Below are 20,890 nucleotides of genomic sequence, written 5' to 3'. Positions count from 1 at the left end.
TGGGCCCTATTATTATCCTGCTATACACAAGAGGAGATGGGTGAGAAGTTAAGGACTGAGCTCAAGGTCTCATAGCAGACAGGATTTGTACCCACAGGGCATCCTGGGGTCAGGATATCAACACTTATTCCACAGTGTGGGAGAAGAGGCATCTTCTAGTCCAGGGATAGCAGTAGCAGAAGAGGATGAGGATGCTCACACTGCCTTCTTCACAAGAGCGGGAACTGACCACAAGGCTGCGTGAATCATGCACTTATGGAACTCTTTAAAATGCCATGGAGAGGTGTTCAGTGTACTATTAAATGAAAGAAGCAAGAAGCATACGTACTACACCATCTCCATGTTACAAAATATACATATACAGACATACTATGTATGTATACATACATACACAGGGACTACACTGCACTGGTGGCTGCCCCAACCTCCAGGAGGCCCACGGCTGTGCCACAGTGTCTTCTATAGAATACGGAATATAAAGAGCTTATTTAGCACTGTGTGTAGAGCAGAGATCGCAATAAGCATTAGATGGTTATGAAAAACCGGAGAACTTTAGAAGGCAAGTCATCTCAGCAGTGGAGTGAACTAACCCCGTCCCACGGTAGGCATCCCTTGGCAGTCCTTGCTTCCATAACCCCAGGGCCCAGGAGCTCACCCCCTCCAATGGTACCATGGTAACTCCTTCCACAGTGGGGCAGGTCTGCTTGTAAGAAAGCCCAAGATGGGCAGGCCCTCAGGCCGTAGGAAGCATTAGCATTGGGTGCTGGTGACCTGGGGAAGGATTTTCCATCTCCCGTCCTAAAACCTTGGTTTCAGACCCTTCAATGGGACAATTCTCCAACTGCAAGTTTGGAAGAGGCTTTCTAGATGGCTCTCTTGTCCCCAGCCCAGGTGACCACCTCTGTCCCTCCTATTGTGTCTGGGATAACAGAATTGCATTTGCTGGCAGCACTTTGTGCCTTTTCCATTTTCTCCTTTGGAAAACAAATGGGAAACCAGCTGGGTCTGACCTCCTCCCTTGCCCCACCCCCAACCCCTCTAGTCCCCCAGGGGCGGGAGGCCTTCTCTGCCTCCTCCCCGGACAACAGCCTGGTGGAGAACCCTGAGAGGAGGGGCCCTGTGAGCCCGCTGTTGCCATGGCAATGTCAGCCCTGGAATTTGACCACTGGGGCCCAGGAGTGGGGGTGGGGAGTTGGTACAGGCCGTGTGGGAACAGGGAGGAGGGTCCAGAGGCCCAAGATAGTCAAGAAGAGTAAAGGCAGGGCAGGGGTCAGAGTCCCCTCCATGGTCTCAGTTTCCCCATCTCTAAAGGGGAAGGGGGAAGGACCTCAAGCTCTTCCCTCCCAGCTCTAATCCAAACTGGAATCTGGGTGAGGGCCAGGGAGGGCAGAAGCATGCAAGACAAGTCCAACTGCCCCTTTTGATGGATAAGGACCCTAGCAGACAGGGACTGGCCCCAGGTCACATAGCAAGTCCAGGGCAGTACCAGGACTAGTCCCTAGGAGGGTGGTCTGTCCCTATTTCTCCGCTGGGGAGGACGAGGATGCCTGCTGCATCTGGTGGAGGGAAGAGGCCCTCCAGGAATGGCTACGGCTGGGCTGGGCCCACAGTCCTCAGACAACTAACTGACAGCGTGCCTGCCCCAGCAACCCTCAGCATTCTTGGATCCGGAAGGCTGGCAGAGGGCCTGCCCCCCACCCCTGCCTTCAGTGCCAGGCTGCAGTGGGTATTTTTAAATGCCCGCCCCTCTCTGTCTTCCCACCTGCCCACTCCAGGAACACTATCAATTCTGCTGCCAGCCCCCCACCCCCTCCACTTCAGCCCAGCCTTAGTGGGCACTGAATCCATGGCCACACCCTCTGTGCCCCTGCCTTCAGGACGGTCTTTTCTTGCTGGCCATTTCCTCCCTCACAGTCAGCCCTGGGTTCAGGGTGATATCTAGGGCCCCTTAAGCTATACTCTAGGTATACTCTAGGCCCAGAGAGGGGACGAGACGTGTCCAATGTCCTACAGCAAAGATTAGGCTTTGAGAATGCTATGGCACCAGCCTATGCCCCATCTCCAACTGTCTATCACATTATACTCGTGTTGCTCCAAGCCCTTCTAACCACTTTGCCATTGACCTTCAAAAGCTAGAGTCACCAGCCTTCATACCCATCTGAAAAAGATATTCCAGTTCTGGGAAAAAACAGAGTTGGAGCCATAACTCACACTACACACCAGGATAAATTCCAAGCGGGTCAAAGATTTAAATGTAAAACAAAACATGAAAATATAAAACACCAGAGGAAAACAAGGGGAAACTGCTTTATAACCTTGGAGTGGGAAAGGCCTTTCTAAATGTGACTCCAAATACAGAAGTCTTAAAATGAAAGCTTGGTAAAGCAGACCACATAAAAACAAAACCTTCTGCATGGCAAAAATGTACCATAAACAAAGTCAAAAATCAAGCGACAAATCTGGAAAAAATATCTACAACTCATAACCCAGACAATAATAAACCCTTTAATATTTTAAAGGTTCCTAGAAATTGGTAAAACAAAAGGCCAACAACCCAACAGAAAAATGGGCAATTATGAACAGTTCTTTGAAAGAGAATCCAAATATCTCTTGGATATCTGGAAAGAGGCTCGGCCTTACTCATTGTAAGATAAATGGAAATTAGGGGCACCTGAGTGGCTCAGTCAATTAAGCGTCTGACTTTGGCTCAGGTCATGATCTCATGGTTCGTGGGTTCAAGCCCTGCATCGGGCTCTGTGCTGACAGCTCAGAGCCTGGAGCCTGTTTCAGATTCTGTGTCTGCCTCTTTCTCTGACCCTCCCCCTCTCACACTCTGTCTCTCTCTCTCTCTCAAAAAATTAAAAAAAATTCAAGTATATGCCAGTCCCTGTACAAAATAACGTCTGAAGACGCTTGTTCACTGCAGTACTATTTGTAACAGCAAAAGACTAAAAATATCCTAAACATCTTTTAATCTGTGGTTAAATACAGATGTGGCAATCTGTGTGATGGGGCACCACAGGGCACAAGAAAAGACTATGGAAGCTGTCAAAGCACTGGTGAAGCAAGATCTGGAAAAGATCTCATTAAGTAGAAAACAGTGTGAACAGTGTGCCTCTGTCTCTGTGGAAAGTGAAAGAAAGATAGTGCATTTGCTGGTATTTGCATATCGAAGGATTCACAAGAACTAATAACGGGGTGTCCTGGGTAGGACAGGGGAGGTAGTAGGCAGCTGGTGAGACGCAGACTTTTTACCATTTGTTAAAAAGTTTATTTACTTATTTTCGGGAGAATGGCAGAGAGAAGGGGAGAGAGAACCCCAAACCATGGCAGCGCTGAGCCCAATGCAGGGCTCAAACCCATGAACCATGAGATCACAATCTGAGCTAAAATCAAGAGTCAGACGTTCAATCAACTGAGCCACCCAGGTGCCCTGATTTCTTACTCTTTTTGACTTTTCTTAATCATGTGAATATATTATCTATTCAAAATATTAAATACATACATTGAATTTTTTAAAACTTGACCTCACAACCTAGCACCTCTCCTGCTCCGGGCTCCAGTCTCAGCTTTGAACAGCCTTTGCAACCCTCATCTTCCTTCTCATCCATCAAAGGCTTAGCTTCAGTCTCTTCCTCAGGAACTGTCCCTTCAGTACACTCCCTCCAGGGCATGGACTTTCTGGGTTCCCCCAGCCTCTGGGCAGCAGCCCCTGATCACCCTGGGCACTGCCCTGTGTTCCCAGCCTACGCACAGGACCAAGTCCCAAGGGGGCTCCCAGTGACTGAAAACAAGATGAAAGAAAGGAGGGTTTGCTCTTGGACGCTGAGTTGGAAGCCTTTGTCTTTGCTTTCTCTCTTCAGTTTCCCAGCCGGTCTTCTTTTGCACAATTCCCGTGTCACCTGTGGTCTCATACAGGACACTTTCCCTGCTCACCTTGCAGCCAGAGAGGAAGGCCCTAGCCCTCTCTGCAGAGAGGCACCCTAACCCCTTCTGCAGAGAAGTGTCAGATTGCTCCTTTAGAGCCCCCACGCCTCCCCAGGTTTAGCGACCTCAGGGCTAGATTTCCACCCAGCCAAGGCTTGGAAATGAGGCCCCAGACTAGATGAAGGACCTGGGGCTAGAACTGGCAATCCTGCCTCTCTCTCTGGACCATAGATACTGACTGTAAAGTGAGGTCATTGTAGGCAACTTTATAGCAGAGTGGATATTTCTGCCAGTGAGAATCCAGCAGATTCCCATGCCCACAGACCTCCCCCCCCAACCTCCACAAAGCTCCTTAGCTCTTTTCCTATGGCAGCTACCTGGAGGCGGGGTGGGGGTGGGGGGGATGTTTTGAGCCTCTCCAAGGGAACGCAGCAGGTCCCTCTCCCCAACAGATGACTCTCTAGGCTATTCTTGGTGACCCCTATCCACTTCTTCCCATCCTTCCTCAGCCAGGGCAGGCCAGGCCACTACCCTCCCTCCCTTTCCACCTTTATGATTTCCCACTGATCCCCTGTGGTCAGTGGTCCAGCTCAGTCATTATCACACTTAATTTTCAAAAAAAACCCTATAATAAGTGTCATCATCATCATCATCACTCCCATTTTACAGGTGCATAAACTGAGCCACAGAGGGATTAAGTACTTGCTCACAGTCATACAGCTAAGAGGAAGAGCAGGATTTGAACCTAAGCCATCTGGCTCCAATCTGTTTTAACCATTTACACCAACACAGCTAGATGTAGGATCAAGTGTGAGCATTCAGGTTGACCCTCAACACTCTGGATGAACTGGCCCTTGCTGACCCATCAGTGTATCAAGTCAAATTTTCCCCACCTGTATCACACTCTGGTTGCATGATGCTCTGGCCATAGTAATTCCTCCAACCCATCACACTCTCTCACACACCAGGCCTTGGCAGATGCTGGTCTGTGCAAGGTGTATCATCTTGTCTTTATGCTTGGCAATTTCTGACTCACCCAATGTTCTTGACAGCCAAAGAAGTGGTCTAGGCTGTGTAGCAGGCCAAGTAGGCTAGTGCCCGAGGTGGGCCAAGCCTGGTTCCTGAAGGGCCTTGGATGTGCCAGGCTCAGAGCTCAGGCTTTCTCCTGCCAGTGTCTGGTCACACGCCTGCCAGTGTCTCTTCACACTCTGAGCTCTTGGGGCTGGGTGGGAGTCTTTCTGATTCTAACCTAAATTACCTCATCTTAGAGAAGCCAGCTGCTCCACCTGTCCCCAGTCAGTGATGCAGCTGGGCCAGACAGCATGCCCACGCCAGGAGCATGGCTAAGCTGCTAGCTCCTACCTCCCTCAAAGGGCCTGTACCTTCCCAGGCAGCAGCAGTCAACAATCAGTGTCTTCCACCAATCAAGTAGGGCCCAGCCCAGCTCTACAGGCCCCTGCTGGGGACACTGCCCTCTCATAGGAGCCCAGCGTGGGTGCTGCATCATCCTGGCTCCTTCTGGAGACATGGTCTCAACAGGGTTTGTTCCCTCTCTGGGGAGCTTGGATGGGCTGAACTCGGGAGCCTGCGGAGAAGGCTCCCCAAAGGAAGAGGCTTGTCCTGCTCTCAACCCCTCTACTGGGGCCCGTCTGCCCCGAACAGAGGCAGACTCTGCCTGTGTCCTAGGGGGCCCCATGAAAGGAGCCCATGGAGGGAGACATGATCAAGAGGGCAGACATGCTCCCACCTTCACTTAAATCAACAAGATTCCAAGCTAACATTCTAACTTATAGAAGAAAAGTTTCCACTGTTCTTAAGAGTTTGGAAATACTGCCCTGAGGTGAACTCCAGACTTTCAAGTCTTCCAGGACCCACCCGACTTCTCCAGAAAATCAGGAGCTTCCACAGCACCCTAGACACACCAGGGCTTTTCCATCACAGGCCTCTACCTTCTTGGTTCTCTCTGACTCAAAGGCCTGACCCCGTTTCTGCCAGTCAGTCCTGCTGGTTTTCAAGGCTCCAGCCACGTTAGCCTCCCTCACCCTCACCCACCTTGGCCTCCTTCTCATCCTCAGTTCTCAGATAAGGGTCCCAATCTTCCTAGGGTAGGAACCTCTTTCTGTGTGTCCTAAATATAGCCCACATGCTAAAGGGTTAGCATATAGGTACCCATATAGGTACCAGTGGGCGACAATGGGACTGAATTTTAAAGGTTACCCTGGGCTCTCCAAACCCATTACCCAGGCTGATTCCAGAGTTATTTACCCAGGGCCATTTATAAAAGCTGGAGCAGCTGTGTAGTCAGCACAGTTATTCCACCAGTGACAGTGAGCATGTGGGTCCTCCCCGTGGGAATGAGGTCCCACTCCAGGCAGAAAGTGGGTTGAAGCCCTCTCCCCATTCACCTGGTTCTAGCATCCACTGCACAACCCAGCTCACACGGTGGGTGCTCAGGGGTTTTGGTGCAGAGGTGAATTGCTCTGTCTGCATCTCCCCAGAAGGATAATGACTATTTACCTTACTTGTTAACCTGACATCTGGGCGTCCCTATCTATTCCAACTCTGCTCATCAAAGCTTGCTCCGGGGAAGGTATGAGAGGTTCTCAGGCTGGGTCCTCACTTCTGATATTTGCACAAATGTCTTTGTGAATACAGAAGTCTGCTAGGAATTGAAATGTGTGTGTGTGTGTGGTGTGTGTGTGTACATACGGCTACATGTTGTGTACCTCGGCTTTGCCAATACTGGGATAGGTGCGGGTCTACAGTCAACTCACCCCATGGCATGTGAATTGTTTGGGTGTGTAACCCCCTTCTAACCTGCAGGCTCTGCCAGGACTCCCCTCTGCTCAGGACCCAAGCTCAAGGTCCATTGCTGGGGTGTTTCTTCTCTAGCACCCATGGCCCAGGCTTGGCCACATGGAAGGTGGCCCTGTGACTCAGGGGAGGAGGTCACAGTGCTGCCTGAGGCCCAAGAGTTAAACTCACAGGACAGGGCTCAGGGCTAGGGGCCCAGAGGGAGACAGGGGTGGGGGGGAGGCGGCCTGGACTGGCTGCAGGTCTGGGCCTCTCTGGGCTCTTTGTCCAAATATGGAAGGTTTTTTTGTCTTCATTTGAGTCACGCCGGCCATGGCCCAAGAGATCTGCTTTCCAGATACTGCAGGCGGGACCGCGCCAGCACTGCATGGCCTGCCCCTACCCACCCCTCCTTCCCCTGCCTGTGGCTCATCTCAGCGCCCTTCCAGCCCGGAGCTTTCTCTACAAGCAGGGAGCCCAGCACCCACCTCAGCTGCACTCTAGCACCAAGAGAAAGGTCCCTGGGCCAGTGGTGGGAGGAAATACTCATTCCCTCTGCCTGCCCATCCCTCCTCTTGCACCAAGGGCCCCTCACATGCAAGTGAGCCATTCAGTTAGTATCTACTGAGCAACCATGTGCTAGTTCCTGGGGCTAGGACTCTGTGCTGCAAATCCAGTCAGTTTCCTACATCCAAAGCGGAATCCACTCTCTCCTCACACATAGCCACCTTGGTGATGGCACCACTGCCCACCCAGGCAATCCTGCCAGCCAGGAGCCTGGGTGACATTCATAGATCCTGGAACCTGACTGTCTGGGTTTCAACTCCAATTCCGCACTTAGTTAGCTTCTCTAACCCACGCAAACTATTTTATCATGTTTTGCCTTGGGCTCATCTAGAAACAGGGAGGATAGCACCTCCTGACAGATGGTTGTAAGATTGAATGAGTGAATGCATGGAAAGTGCTCAGACCAGCGCCCAGTGCCAGGCACACAAGAAGAGCTTGACAAGCTTTGTTACCGCTACTTGTGACTCCTCACCCCTGAGTCGTGCCATATTCAGTCAAATACTGTGGGCCAGACCTCCTAAGACTTTCCATCCACTTCCTCCTTAATCTCCCTGCTAAATTAGACAAAATTCACTCCTGCAGCATTGGAGTAAGGCCAGGCTAGGCTCCAGTACCACCACATCTCTCCTTCTGAGCTCTGTGACCTCAGCTAGGATCCTCACCTTCACTGGGNCTGGCTTGGGACAGAACCCTTTGCCCATCTGCCAGCTCTCACCTGCCTGGATGCTCAGGCCTGTGATTCCTGGGCCAGAGCCCAAACAGGGCTGGATCTAGGTGGTGCCAAGAGCTCAGAGTAGCCTGGGAACTCCCCAAGGGCAGGGCCCAGCTCTCCTCCTCCTGCCTTCCCTGCTCTCCCCACATTATTTATTTAATAAATGTGTTTTGATGCCCCATGTGCCAGGAACTCCTGAGAGCTTGGCAAGGGTGGAGCCACCTGACCAGAACCATGCACTGGGATTACAGGATGAACCAGGGGCTCCACCCCCATCTCTACGCCCCAGAACCTTTGAGGCCTTTTGTCCTCCCCCTCCCCCACCTCAGAAGAAAGGGGTTGCAATATCTGTGAGTGGAGTGGGGGATGCTTCCTGACACTTAGGCTGAGATGCCAAGAGGACACCTCCCTATACAAGGCCCTCTTCTGAAGGCCTGGTCCTAGCCAGGGGCCTCTGTCTGGCTCTGTCAGAGGCAGGGAGATATAGAGAAAAGACACAGCCAGAAGGGGCGAGGCTGGGGTAGGAGGGCAGGGGAAGAATAGAGAAGGGAGGACAGAAGAAAGCCCAGAGCCCCAGTATGGGAAAGGCCTGGTGCAAGAAGTGGACAAGGGAGGAGGCCCTCCCCAGCCCAGGCCCTGGGTCCAGGTGAAGAGGTGGGGCAGGCAGGATAAGAGCTTGCCCCGCCCTCCTCCTCTCCCTCCCTTCATCTCCTCCTCTAGCCTTGGGGCCAGGCCCAGGACTATTTTTAGTGCGGGCTGAATTTAGCTGTTCCCTCGGAAATTCCTCACCCGCCCCAGGCAACGCCCCCGCTGGCCTTGGGGAGAAGCCTGAAAGCTCTGGTCCAGAAGGAGGGGAAAAGAGGACCCAGGCACAGCAAGGAGCTAAAAGGGTACTTAGGCATCTGGTGAGGAAACTGAGGCTCAGATCAGGCCCCAAATCTGAGTTACTCCTCTCCCTACAGCCTGCCCTACTCTCCTCCACGAAGGCCTCCAGGACTGCAGGGCCACAGAACAGTACTTGTCTTGGAGTCTGGTACAAATATCACAAGGATACCTTGTTTCTGACTATAGGCCCCACTGTGAGCACTGCCAGCAAGATGGCCTGCCTGTCCACATACCAGTCACTCTACTCCCATCTCTGAGAGCCTGCACAGTCCGGAGCTTTCCTGGACTCTACCACATCTAAGTTCCTACTTCACAGATGGGGAGGCTGAGGCTGAGTGACTAGTCTTGGGTCATAGCTAGCAAGGCAGCACAGGCCTGCCCCTTACCCCTGTCCCCCCATGCTCCCTACCCAGACCACTCCCAGAAGGAGTGGGATTGGGGGTGTAGCCTGAAGCTCTGCTGTTCTCTGGTGACCCCATTGAGAAGCAGGCACTTCTGCTGCAGCAGGAGGTAAGTTAGACAGGAAGCCTATGGGGCACAGAGGCAGAGACCTGAGCTGGCTCAGAGCCCCCTTACCCTTCTAGAAATGCAGAGGAATGGTCTGCCCTGAGGCAGGGGGATGACTCAGATGACCCTGCATTCTGTTCCATTGCCACANACGAGTGGGGGAGGGGCAGAGAGAGAGGGAGACACAGAATCCGAAGAAGGCTCCATCCAGGCCCTGAGCTGTTGGCACAGAGCCTGACCCAGGGCTTGAACTCATGAACCATAAGATCATGACCTGAGCCGAAGTCAGACACTTAACTGAGCCACTCTGGTGCCCTGAGCCTAAATTTAAATTGCCAGATTTTACCTCCAAATTATTTCCCTAGTCATCCTTTTCTCTCCAGCCCTACATCACCTGTACTCCTTAGCTTGGGCTTCTCACCACCTGCTTTCTCCAGTCCATAACCAGGGGATGTTTTTTAATGTGTCCATCTGGCATTGCTCCTCCTCAGCTCCTAAGCTTCCATGGCTCCCTGCTGCCCACAGGACAAAGCTCACTCAGGTCATTTAACTTGGCACTGAAGGCCTTCAACCTGGCTCTTGCACACACAGCCTCTCCCTTTGTGCTCTGGTCAGAGACCTCTCTGCAGACATATTGAGGCTTCTTTTTTCTTCCTTGTTCAGTCTAACTTCCTAAAATGCCAAGTGAGCCATGCTACCCTCCCCTTGAAGAATACCCCCTTATACCCAGCAATCCAAGTGTGGGGCTGGGACAGCAGTGAGGTGCACAGGGCAGATTGCTGGCCCTGGTCCACTATGGCTCAGCCTTGGGCAAGACCCCTTCCCTTGCTGGGCCTCAGTTTCCCCTCGCCTCTGAATAATGCTAGGGTAAGGGATGGTTAGAAGACACCACTAGTTTCTAAAGATCCTTCCAGGCAGACCTCCTGGCATTGAGGGCCTTGTCCCTTTTCTTCCTCTTCCTGCCTCCTAGCCTGCCAAGAAGCTGGACATGTCACCACCATGTCCCACAGCAGGAAGACAGGGAGACACAGAGGGACAGTGAGGAACCAGGAGTGAGGCTTCAGTGACACACGCAGCCAAGAAAGATGGAGTCAGTAGGATTTTTGAGGGGGGGGGAAGGGGTCCAGTCCTACCACCCCTTCCCTTCCACATCTGCTCCTTGACCTCCAGTGCCCTGTCCTGGGAAAGGACTGGATGTTTGTTCAAGGGGGCTCAGGGGGAGGGGTCTCAGCAGTCCCAGGAGGCCAGACTGTGAGGCTGGCTGGCAGCCAAAACCCCCCCCCCCCACGCCCTGCCTCCCTCCCTCCTGCTCCATGCTGCTCTGAGGCAGGGCCTGCTCACCCCCTGGGAACCAATAAACAGGAAACAGACACCAACCTGGTGCTTGCTCCCTCAGCCTGGCCCCCTCCAACACAGTCCCCCTACTGGCCCAGGACCTGCCCCGCCTCTCCTTGGCCCCAGAATCTCAGAACCAAGAAGTAACCATCTCAAATGTACAAACAAAATCAAGCTAAGAGGTATGGACTCCTGGAAAAAAAAACAAAACAAAACACAGAATCCTTCATCTTGAAACCACAAGATTCTACACTCTGAACTGGCAATCTCAAAAGCACATGCTCTTAAAGTGGCCACAGTTCTGAGAGCTTCTAAACCTAGGGTCCTGGGCTGACAGGGCAGGAAATGGAGGCTCAGAGCTGAGATGCAATGACTTGTTAGTTCTCATGTAGTGAGTGAGTTAGAGTCAGCTCTGACATGTCAACCCTTATCAAGCCTGACCCCAAAGCCCACCAGGCACACAGATCCTCAGACCCCCTGGCTTGGAAGGGCTGTGAACCCTGCTTCAGAGGCAGGTTCAAATGTGTCTGGGGCTCTGAGCAGAGGGGGCTCTGGCTATTAAAGCCCCCAGTTTGGGTCTGGGTAACAAAAGAAGAGGGGGAGCTGGAGAGAGGAGCAAGGACAGTGGGTGCTGGACTCCACCCAAATGCCCAGCACTTCTCCCTCTGCCCACCTCCCCCCTCCAAAGGCCCAGGCTCCTGGGCCACCGACCTAACCAGTCAGGACCCTACCTGCTCTCCTGTCCAGAGCTCTGTCCTCTGCTTCACAGCTGGAAAGAGAGGCTGAGCATCCCAGACTCAATGTCTATTAGAATCTTAGAATCCTAACATCTGGGCCTCTTAGTCATGAGGGAAGGAACTAACACTTCTTGAGCACTTACTATGTGCCAAGCCCTCTTGGCATGATTTCATTTAATCTCAACAATAATCCTTGGTGGAGTGAGGAGGCAACACAGAGGAGTCTGTAAATGCTTGCCCTGGGTCCCAAAGCCAGCCTGGGGGACAAAAGGATCTGGGCAGTGCTCCTTACCCTCCACATACCACCTCCTGGGAAACACCTGGACCTCTCAGGGTGTGAAGGAACCTGACAAGTCCTCTGGTCCAACAGCACCAGGGGCCCCAATCCCCAACGTGGAGTTCCCGGCATATGAGGTGAGGGAGCTCTTCCCCATCCGAGGTCCACTTTTTCCTCTGCCTCAGTCCACCCCTGGAATGCCCCAGAGGCTTAGGGTGGAAGTAGGGGGAGAGGATCAACTCCCATGGTGGGGACATTGGCTCCAATAGGCTCCTGCTTCCCAGGAGACCCAGAGCCCCTGTTTTAGGGCCTGCCAGCAAGGCGCCAGGCTGCCTGGGCACATTTCCCAATAAGTACGCCAGGGCTTCAAGCCTTTCTGGGAAACGTGGGCTTCCCCCCTTCCCCCACCCTAACATGGCCATTCCAGCCAACTCTGCTCAGTGGGAACTCTGTGGGGCCTGGGAGTCAGGACACCTGGGGCCAAATCCCATACTCGAGCCATAGGGCATTTAGGCAAACCCCTGTCCACTCTGGGCCTGCTTCTTCATCCATATATTGGGACCATGGCAATGCTCACCTAGCTGGAGGACCAGAGGGGGTGGCATGAGCTCCCCGTCTCAGGAAAATGCAAGCTGGAGCTGGATGGGTGTCATGGTGGCTGTAGAGGAGACACGAGTGGGACCTGGCACTGTGGCTATCCTCACAAGGGGCCTGTGGTGGTTCTACTCTCCTACTTTTTGAGCCAAGCCAATGTAGGTCTGCAGGGGGCAGTCTGGGCAGTCAGTGCAGCCTTCAGCCCCAGTACACCCTGGGGGCTTTATCAACTTCCCCTCCCCACCCTAATCGACCCCTCACACACTGCCCAGCAATGGGAGCCACAGTAGCTCTGTGTTCACTTTGAAAGCTGGGATCCAGTCCCTCACAAAACTCTTTGGGCTGCTGCAGAAACCCATTACTCCACCACCTCTGTCCCAGCCTAAGCCACCATCAGCTCTTACCCAAATAGTCCACTGGTCTCCTTACTGGCCTCCCTGCTTCCACCGTGGGCCCCTGCAATCTACCCCAACAGAGCAGCCAGAGCAGACCTGTGAAAGCCTAAGTCAGATCAGGTCACTGCTCTACTCACAACCTTCCCAGGGTGCCTGTCCAGTCTCACTTCAAGTAAATGCTGAAGCCCTCCTACTGGCCTATGAGATCTACCTCAACCCTGATCCACTTCCATGCCTGACCTCTCTGACCTCATCTCCTACTTTGCTCCATCCGCACAGTCCTCTGGATAATTTCTCAAACACGCTTCTACCTCAGGGCTTCTGCATTTGCTATTCTTCTCTGCCCAGAATGTTCTTTCCCCGAGACGGCTAGCTAGTTTGCTCTCTCACTTCGTCCAGGTCTCTACTCAAATCACATTTCCTGAGAGAGGCTTTCCCAGACTCCTTGATCTAAAATAGTACCCTCTTGGGGAGTCTGGGTGGCTCAGTTTGTTGGGCGTCTGACTTCAGCTCAGGGCATGATCTCATGTTTCGTGAGTTCAAGCCCCATGTCGGGCTCTATGCTGACAGCTCAGAGCCTGGAGCCTGCTTCGGATTCTGTGTCTCCCTTCTATGCCTTCCCTGCTAGCACTCTGTCTCTCTCTCAAAAATAAACATTAAAACATTTTTTTAAAAAAAATAGTACCCTCTTCCTGTCATTCTCTGCTCCCTTAACCTGCTTTCTTTTGCTCCCCAGCCCCTACCTCTTTCTGACACATAATGTATCCGTTTACACACAGCTGTCTTCACTAGTCTGGAAGCTCCACGAGGCCAGGCCTTTGTTTTGTTTGCTACTGTATCTCTAGGGCCTCTGAAGGTGCCTGGTATGTCTAGGAGCTCAGTAAGTATTTGTTAAATGGATGAATGCATTGCTCTATCAAGGGTCACCCAAGTCCCCGATAGAGACTCCCACCACATACAGACTGTCATGTCTTTCCTACCTCCTAGCCTTTGCTCATCACTGTGCCCTCCTCCTAGAACCCCTCCCTCTCTTCTCTGGCTACACAGATTCTTCCAGTTTTTAAGACCAGGCTCCAGGCAAAGCCTCCTTTAAGAAGTCTCCCCTGCCAGCCCCCAGGCCAGTTCTTCAGCATCCTTCAGCCCCTTAAGTCTGCTTCTAGATTCTGAACTGTCTGAGTGTCTGGTTCCCCGGGCCTGGGGGTGCCTCCACCCCACTGCAGGGCAGCATGTGTAGCCTGAGATCACAGATGGAAAGGAACGAAGCAGGAGGGGCAAGTCCCTACACTGGGAGGGTGCTGGGGACAGAGCCTCACAAACCCGGAAATGTGGGGCTGAAAAATGTCAGACTCAACCCTGGTCCATCCCCCAGCTCTTCCATGCTTGGTGGGGGACCCATTCCTGGACTGTACTCCCTCCAACAGTCCAGGGCCATTAGGAAGGAGTCGGCGGGGGCTGGGTGGGGGGGCAAGGAATAAACAGAAGAAAGGGACCGCCCTCTGCCTGTCCTCCCCATCCCACCCTCCTCTGGGTGACAAGACATTTAATTATAGATATTTGGTATCACTCAGAACTCCAAATGTCCTAATTGCCTCCCCTCCCAGAACCAGTTTCCATGGAAAAATCACAGCAAAGAGCCAAGGAGGAAAAAGAGAGAACCCCCACCTTCCTGGGTTCCCTGCCAAGGGGACACAGAGAGAAGGAAGGAGATGAAGAGCTGCAGCCGGGCAAGCTGGGGGCAAGGAGGGGGGGAGCGAAGCATGTCTGCTGGGGCAGGGGTTTGGTTCTTGGGCCCAGCTGCGCCTTGCCTTGCTGTGTGACCTTAGACCCAGCGTTCTCCTTTCTGAGTCTCAAAGTTCTTTCCACTCCACCTCCAGGTCCCAGTGAATTAAATAACCACTAGGTAGGTGTTCGGGCTATTAGGGGTATGCAGGTGACACCCCTCAGGTACCCCCTAACTGTATGCCCCTTACTCAGATGGCAGGCCAGTCCCACCAAAAAACAGGGGTCCCTTTGGCTCCTTCACCTCTAAGTCACAGACATTCTAGGACTCGGTGGGAATCTAACAGTCTGCAATTCAAAGAATCCAGCACTGGAAGATTCTCATAGCTTCCACATCTGAAGAATGAAACATTCCAAGTATCTGGCATATAGTAAGTACTTAATAAATGTTAGCCACTGTTACTGCTATTCCAGTACGCTAAAATTCTGTGAGTCAATCCATCTAGGATTCTGAGACACAAGTCATTTCCTGTTTCTGGGCTATAGTTGTCACACCTGTCAAATGTGTCAAGGTGTCAGTACCTGAGGGCAGATGGATGGGCTACAAGAGTCAGTACTTGAAGGCCAGGGGAAGTGCTGGAGTGAAGAGTCTGATCATCCAGGCCATTGTGGGTCTGAGTGGAAATGACAAGGGGTGTGGCAGGGGCAGGGCACGGAGGCTCCAACAGCTCTGCCTGCCAACAGCTCTGCCTGCTCCCAGCAGATACGCAAGCAGGTGTTCAGAGAACAAAATGACCATGAGTTATTCCTCATTCCCTGCACTCCTCGGCTCTCACAGCTGTTGCACAGAGCTGCCTTTCTCTTTCAGCAACACTCCAACACTTCCTGTTTCCCTTGACCCCTCTGCTGGCTGTCCCCGCTACAGAGCTTCAAAGACCACATAGTCTAACATCCCACTGTACAGATGGGAAAATCGAGGCCCAAGATGATTGTCCAGGTGTCAGAGCAAGTCAGAGGCTGATCCAGGCCTGCCCTGCTCCCAGCAGGGATACACCATGCAGAGGGCAAATACAGACTCTGGGCTAGGGGACACCTGAATTTGAGGACTCCTCAAAGCCTAGGTTGGGTCAGGGGCTGCCTCTGCCCCCCCCAGGGCCTCTCCTGTCAGCCCCTTGCTGGGTTCAGCCTGGTTTCTGCCTCATCAGCAAAATGTGAAAGCCTATTCTCTTCCCTTCTTATTCTGGAGCCATCCCCACCCACAGCTCAGGGAGCGTGACTGGAGCCCCAGGCCCGAAACAAGGGGACATTGTCTCCTCCATGGAGGCCAGTAGGAGGGGGTGAACAGCTGTTCCCCATCTTCCTGGAGGCAGAAGGAAGGGGACAGCAGTGGGGATCGAGGCTAGCAGATAGGAGAACCTCCAGGCTTTATGAGGGGGTTGGGGAATTAGGGGATGGTGAATCTCTTTTGAGCCAATTCAAGTCTACCAGGTTATACTGAGGCTCAGAGTGCCTAGCCCTGTGCTCAAAAACCAGTAGGGGGCAGGGAGGAGGAGCCTGAGCTAGTCACTGAGAAGAGGTAGGGGCAGTGGAGCCTGTTTTTTCCCCCTCTCTGCTGCCCCCAGGAAGGAAGTGACCACACCACCCACTCACCGTATAAGAGCATGCCAAGCAGAAACCATTACCCCCCATTTTACAGAAGGGGAAAGTGAGGTATAGAACAGGGATGTGACTAATCCTGTCACACGAGATCTGGAACCTAGGCTCAAACTCTGCTCTTCCAAAGACAGACTCACTCATTCTCTCCTCTACTAGGCAAGAGGGGACATCAAGCTGGGTCTAGAAAGGTGAGAGGACTGGAGTAGGCTAAGGTTTGGAGGCCTGAGAGGGGCTCTATTGAGGACAGGGAGAAGCCTGTGTCATGGGCAGACATGGTGGTGGAGGGGGCTAAGCTTCTCGCTGAAGTCCAGTGGGACAAGCAAACAATATGAAGGAAGGCAGACCAAAAGCCACCAATTCTGCAAAAACTCCCACCTCCTCTCTGAGTCTTAATGCTTCTTCTTAGGAGCACCCCCACCCCCAACAGTTTCCCTGAGTCCCTCGGTTCATTCCTGCCTTCTTCCCTAATTTAGCCTTCAAGGCTCCCAGAGGAGATAATTATATGGGAAAGGCAGCTGGGGAAGGGGCCTCGGGCAGGAGCTGCCCTTACTCATGCCCTCCCCCACCTCTATGTTCCAAAGATAACTGGTTCTGGAATTAGGGGCATCAGAGCAGTCCTACCAGGCTCCCCTCTCCCCACTCCCTGCCTGCTGGCTCTCTCTGTGGTCTCCGTGAGAGACACCAGAACCAGGACCAGGGGGAAACAGAGACAAGGAAAGAGAAACAAAGAGTTCAGAGGGGCCGTGAGAGTACTGGGAACTGGGAGTGACCAAATTAGTCCAGGGCTTAGGGTTTCCAGGCTCTTCACACAGGCCCACAACACAGTGGGAGTGCAGGCCATGGTCGAAAGAACCCTGAGCCATCCCTACCCTAGGCCCAGAACCCAACACCTAGAATCTAGCTTCCAAGTCAGATGCCAGGACATCATGATGCCTAGAACTATCTGAACCCACAGCCAAAACTCCAGAGACATCTGAAGGCAGAAGTAGAGGCCTCAGAAAGATTGAGTCCCCAGGGCCTGGGCTCTGGCAGAGGAAGGGGGAAGCATTTCAGAGTCACCAGGAAGGGGGTGGGGTGGGAGAGATGAGAGCTGGCAGGATGGGGGACCAATGCCCCCACCCTGACCCAGAGAGGCAGCCCTGCCTGTGGGGGCTGAAACCACTCCCGAACTCTTTCAAGGCCCCTCTCTGCTGAGCTTCGGCAGTCTTTCCTCTGTTCCTGTCCTCCCCTACAAGTCCCCGCTCTAATCAGAAAAGGCTCTGGCAGACATCAGGCACCAAGAGTGCCTCAACTCCAACCTATGAACTCTCAAATTTGTGCAGCACCAGCTAGATGAAGACAAGTAGCCCCTTGTCCACAATCCCTGATTTTACAGATGGAGAGGTTGAGTCCCAGAGAAAGGCCAGAGCCACCAATGTACTTTATGGAATCTTCTTTGTTCCTCCATAAAGTAATGTCCGTACCTCTTCAATTCTCCCAGGCCCAGGGACAAACCCACGTTTTGATCTGCCACAGGAAAACCACATGAGAAAGTACAAACCTATGTCAGCTGTGGGCCCCAAACCCTAACATCCTACAAGGGGGCTGGCAGATAGCACAGCAAGACTCAGGAAAGACCCTCACACCTCCTTGGGTATTTATAAAAAAGAATCAGATAGGAATCTCTAAAACCAGTCCCTGAGCAACAGCTAAAGGACTAGATTGAACCCTTTGTAACTGTCACCCAGAATACCTTGAAGCAGACAAGAACTTTTGACATTAGCACCAGCAGAAGCCTTTGGGGCCTGAGTCGACAGGAGCCCTGTGTCATTAACATTCTTAAAACTACCTGGGCACTTCCAGGACCACAGAAGCACTCTCAGACCCGGGAACCTACCCAAAGAGAACACTCAAAAGGCTCCCGTGTAAGTCAGTGCCTACAGACCTTCTTTGGCCCCACCCCAAAAGCCCCCCACAAAGGACTCACCACCTGTGGCTTGCTACAACACTTGCTGGCTGGGACAGGCTCATCCGGAGCCCTGGCTGCCTCAGGGGGCTTGGCCTCAGCAGAGAGCGGTGCAACAGGGGTCAGGCAAGTATCCACGGGTACTGGGGCAGGAACCTCACCAGGGTGGAGGGCCAGCATATATTGCTTAGTGACATCCTCGAGTGATGGTGCCTGCAGTGTGGAGTGTGCTCTGGCAGGGAAGCCCATGGGCTCCGGCACAGCCACAGGGGGCCCAACGGAAGTCAGTGGCTCAGGCACCACAATAGGTGTGAAGGTGGCGGGCACACTCGCGTGGCGAACGTGTTTGGAGGAGAGTCGGGCCCGAGACAGGCTGCTAGTCTGGTCCTCATTGCCTTCCTCTCTTGGTAGTTCCTGATGACTGCTCCGGGCTGGGCGCTTCTTTGAACCACGACGGATGAGCCGTGGGGACAGAACATCAGCCAGTTTAGGGTCAAGATGGAAGTCACGATGGGCGGTGGAGGAGGCAGGTGGAGTCTTGAGTAGGGCCCTCTCAGACTGTGCCCGGCATCTGGCAGAACTGGACTCTTCTGGTGCTGCCTGCCGCTCTGCAAGAATTGGCTCACTGCTAGATGGAGGCAGCATGGATTCAACTTCTCGGATGGGCTCCCCTCCAGGGCCCTCAAATCCAGGCCCAGCCAGCTCCCCACGGCGGCTGGGGTCACTCAGAGATTTCTTCTTGGGGACTTTGCCAGCAACCCTGTCATCTGCCATGCACCCCAAGGCACCAGGCCCCTGAATAATACTCTGAATTACTTCCTGGTAACCCTTGCTCTCTTCACTGCCCACAGACCAGTCACTGTGGCCACTGGTCAAGCCCTCGTCCACAGCTGGGGTCGCTGGAAGTCCTGTCTTGGGGCTCAGTGAGCCCAAAAGGTTGCTATCCACGGAGAACCCAGAGGGCTCCTCGGAGGTGGCAGCCCGGTGGCGCTGTGGAATTGGGTCACTCAGAGACCTGTAGGCCTCACCTGCCTCCCCATTGCTCAGTTCAGTCCCACCAGGGCCTGAAGGTGGGATTTTGCGTCTCCGGCGGAGGGCACCTGGTGTGGGAGGAGTCTCAGGGGACACCAAGGCCCACCCTCCCAGACTATCTTCAGCCCCAGGGCCATGGTGGTTGGTCTGGGCTGAGGATGACGAAAGGGGTCGCCACACCCCTGTGGTACCCAGGCTGCAAAAAGCTGAAACAGGAGGCTCTGGATCGGCCCCAATGCCCTCATCTGTCAGGCTAGACTCAGGGCCAGAGAGCTCCTCCTGGGACCGCTGCCCTTGGGTCATGTCTCCTACCCAGTCATGGCTTCCAGGGGGGATATCACTTCCATCATCCTGCTGGGCACCCATTCGCTGGATCTTCTCAAAAACCTGACGGGCCTCTTGCACATACTGATCCTGGACAACCAAGGGCAGTGGGTCCTCCTCGACACCTGGGCCTGCCAGCAGGAGCTCAGAGGAGCTGGGCTTCAGGGCACTGGTGCGGGATAGGCGGCGGGCCGCAGGCTTCTCAGAGCAGGTAAAAGACTTTGCCCTCCGCAGAGTGGCCGTCAAGTCTTTGAGTGTGGGACGGGTGCCAGGTGACGTTGGGACTGGGGCGGGCATGGGCCCAAGCTGTCTGCCAGGGCCACCTGCTGCTGGTGAGTCTCTGCCATCTAAGGAGCCGCTCCCAAGATCATTGGGGCGCCCACTGGGTTTTCGGACCCTCAGTTCTGAAAGGTCTGAGCGAAGGAAACTAAGCAGCGTCAGGGTCTCTGAGGCGATATCTGGATTCGACAGGGACTTCCGCTGCCGACTCTTGTCCAGCTCAAGTCCTCCATCTCTCAATGCCCTCGTGGTGCCCACAGTTCCCTTGGTGCGGGTTCGAGGCTGGGGCCTTAGGATGAGCCCTTCTCCAGTTCCAAAGCTAGGCGAACGATACATGCCCCAGGCCCCCGAACCCCGACTAGCCCATGGTTCCTCATCCTTGAGGGTCTCCGTGCTGGAATAACGGCTGCTACCACGGGAGCCTGCTGGGCTGGCTAGGTATGCGGGAAAGCTCACCTTGGCCACGCGGAAAGCTCCTCCCACAGTGTCAGACATGGGCCGGAGTCCCTCCTGAGGACCTGGTACACTGGGAGGCGAGCCAGTACCCCACTCCCGGGGTCCTTCTTCACTATGGGCTCTTGGAGATTTGGGGGGCTCTGGACTCCTGGCTCCGCCTGCTGAGTCCATGCTGCCAAGATTTAACCCATAACTGTCTGCCCTACAGTCCTTATCCAAGAGAGAGCTTCCAGGCCTGAGTCCCGGCCTCCCTTCCCAGCGGTGGCCACCCTCACCGTCTTGGTCCTCCTCACTGCCCGAGGAGTGGCCTCCGTGGTAGGCCGGACTCTGCTCCGCGAGCGGCGGCGGCGGCGGGACCTCCTCTTCCTCCTCGCTGGAGCTGGCAGCCCGGCTGCGGCTGACAGGATAGGAGGAGGCGATGGAGGAGGAGCAGGAGCAGGAGGCCCGGGCCCCGGCCTGCGGTTGGGAGAAGCTATGCCAAGAATGTAAACCATCCGCCGGACGCTGCGCCCGCTCCTGTTGCTGCTGTTGCTGCTGCTGCCGCCGCCTCCTCCCCTCGGTCCCCGGGCCCGGCAGCGGCCGCGCGGAACGCAAGCCAGCCAGGGGGAAGCACGTCCGAGGAGGTGGCGTCGGTGGCTGCCGGGTCTCCCGCGCCGGAGGCTCCCACAGGGCACCGTCGGGGCTGGGCGTTCCCGAGGCCTCAGAGTCGGCACTCGGCCGCCTGGAGCCAGGGCCACCGAAGAGCTTGCG

General features: G+C 54.1%; 1 protein-coding gene across 1 annotated transcript in view; it reads right to left on the bottom strand.

Annotated features, from left to right (window-relative positions):
* The window catches only part of ARHGEF17 (Rho guanine nucleotide exchange factor 17), a 55,852-nt gene that overhangs the window by 34,225 nt on the left and 737 nt on the right, over nt 1-20,890 (bottom strand). The window contains exon 4 of the mRNA XM_077762269.1: nt 18,071-20,884. Within this exon, the coding sequence (XP_077618395.1) occupies nt 18,071-20,884 (2,814 nt within the window). The remainder of the gene's footprint in view (nt 1-18,070; nt 20,885-20,890) is intronic.

This window comes from Crocuta crocuta, unplaced genomic scaffold (assembly GCF_008692635.1).
Source record: "Crocuta crocuta isolate KB4526 unplaced genomic scaffold, BGI_CrCroc_1.0 scaffold306, whole genome shotgun sequence".
NCBI classification, from domain to species: Eukaryota; Metazoa; Chordata; class Mammalia; order Carnivora; family Hyaenidae; genus Crocuta; species Crocuta crocuta.
The sequence above is the reverse complement of the archived record's forward strand: the minus strand, read 5'-3'. Positions and strand labels throughout refer to the sequence as shown.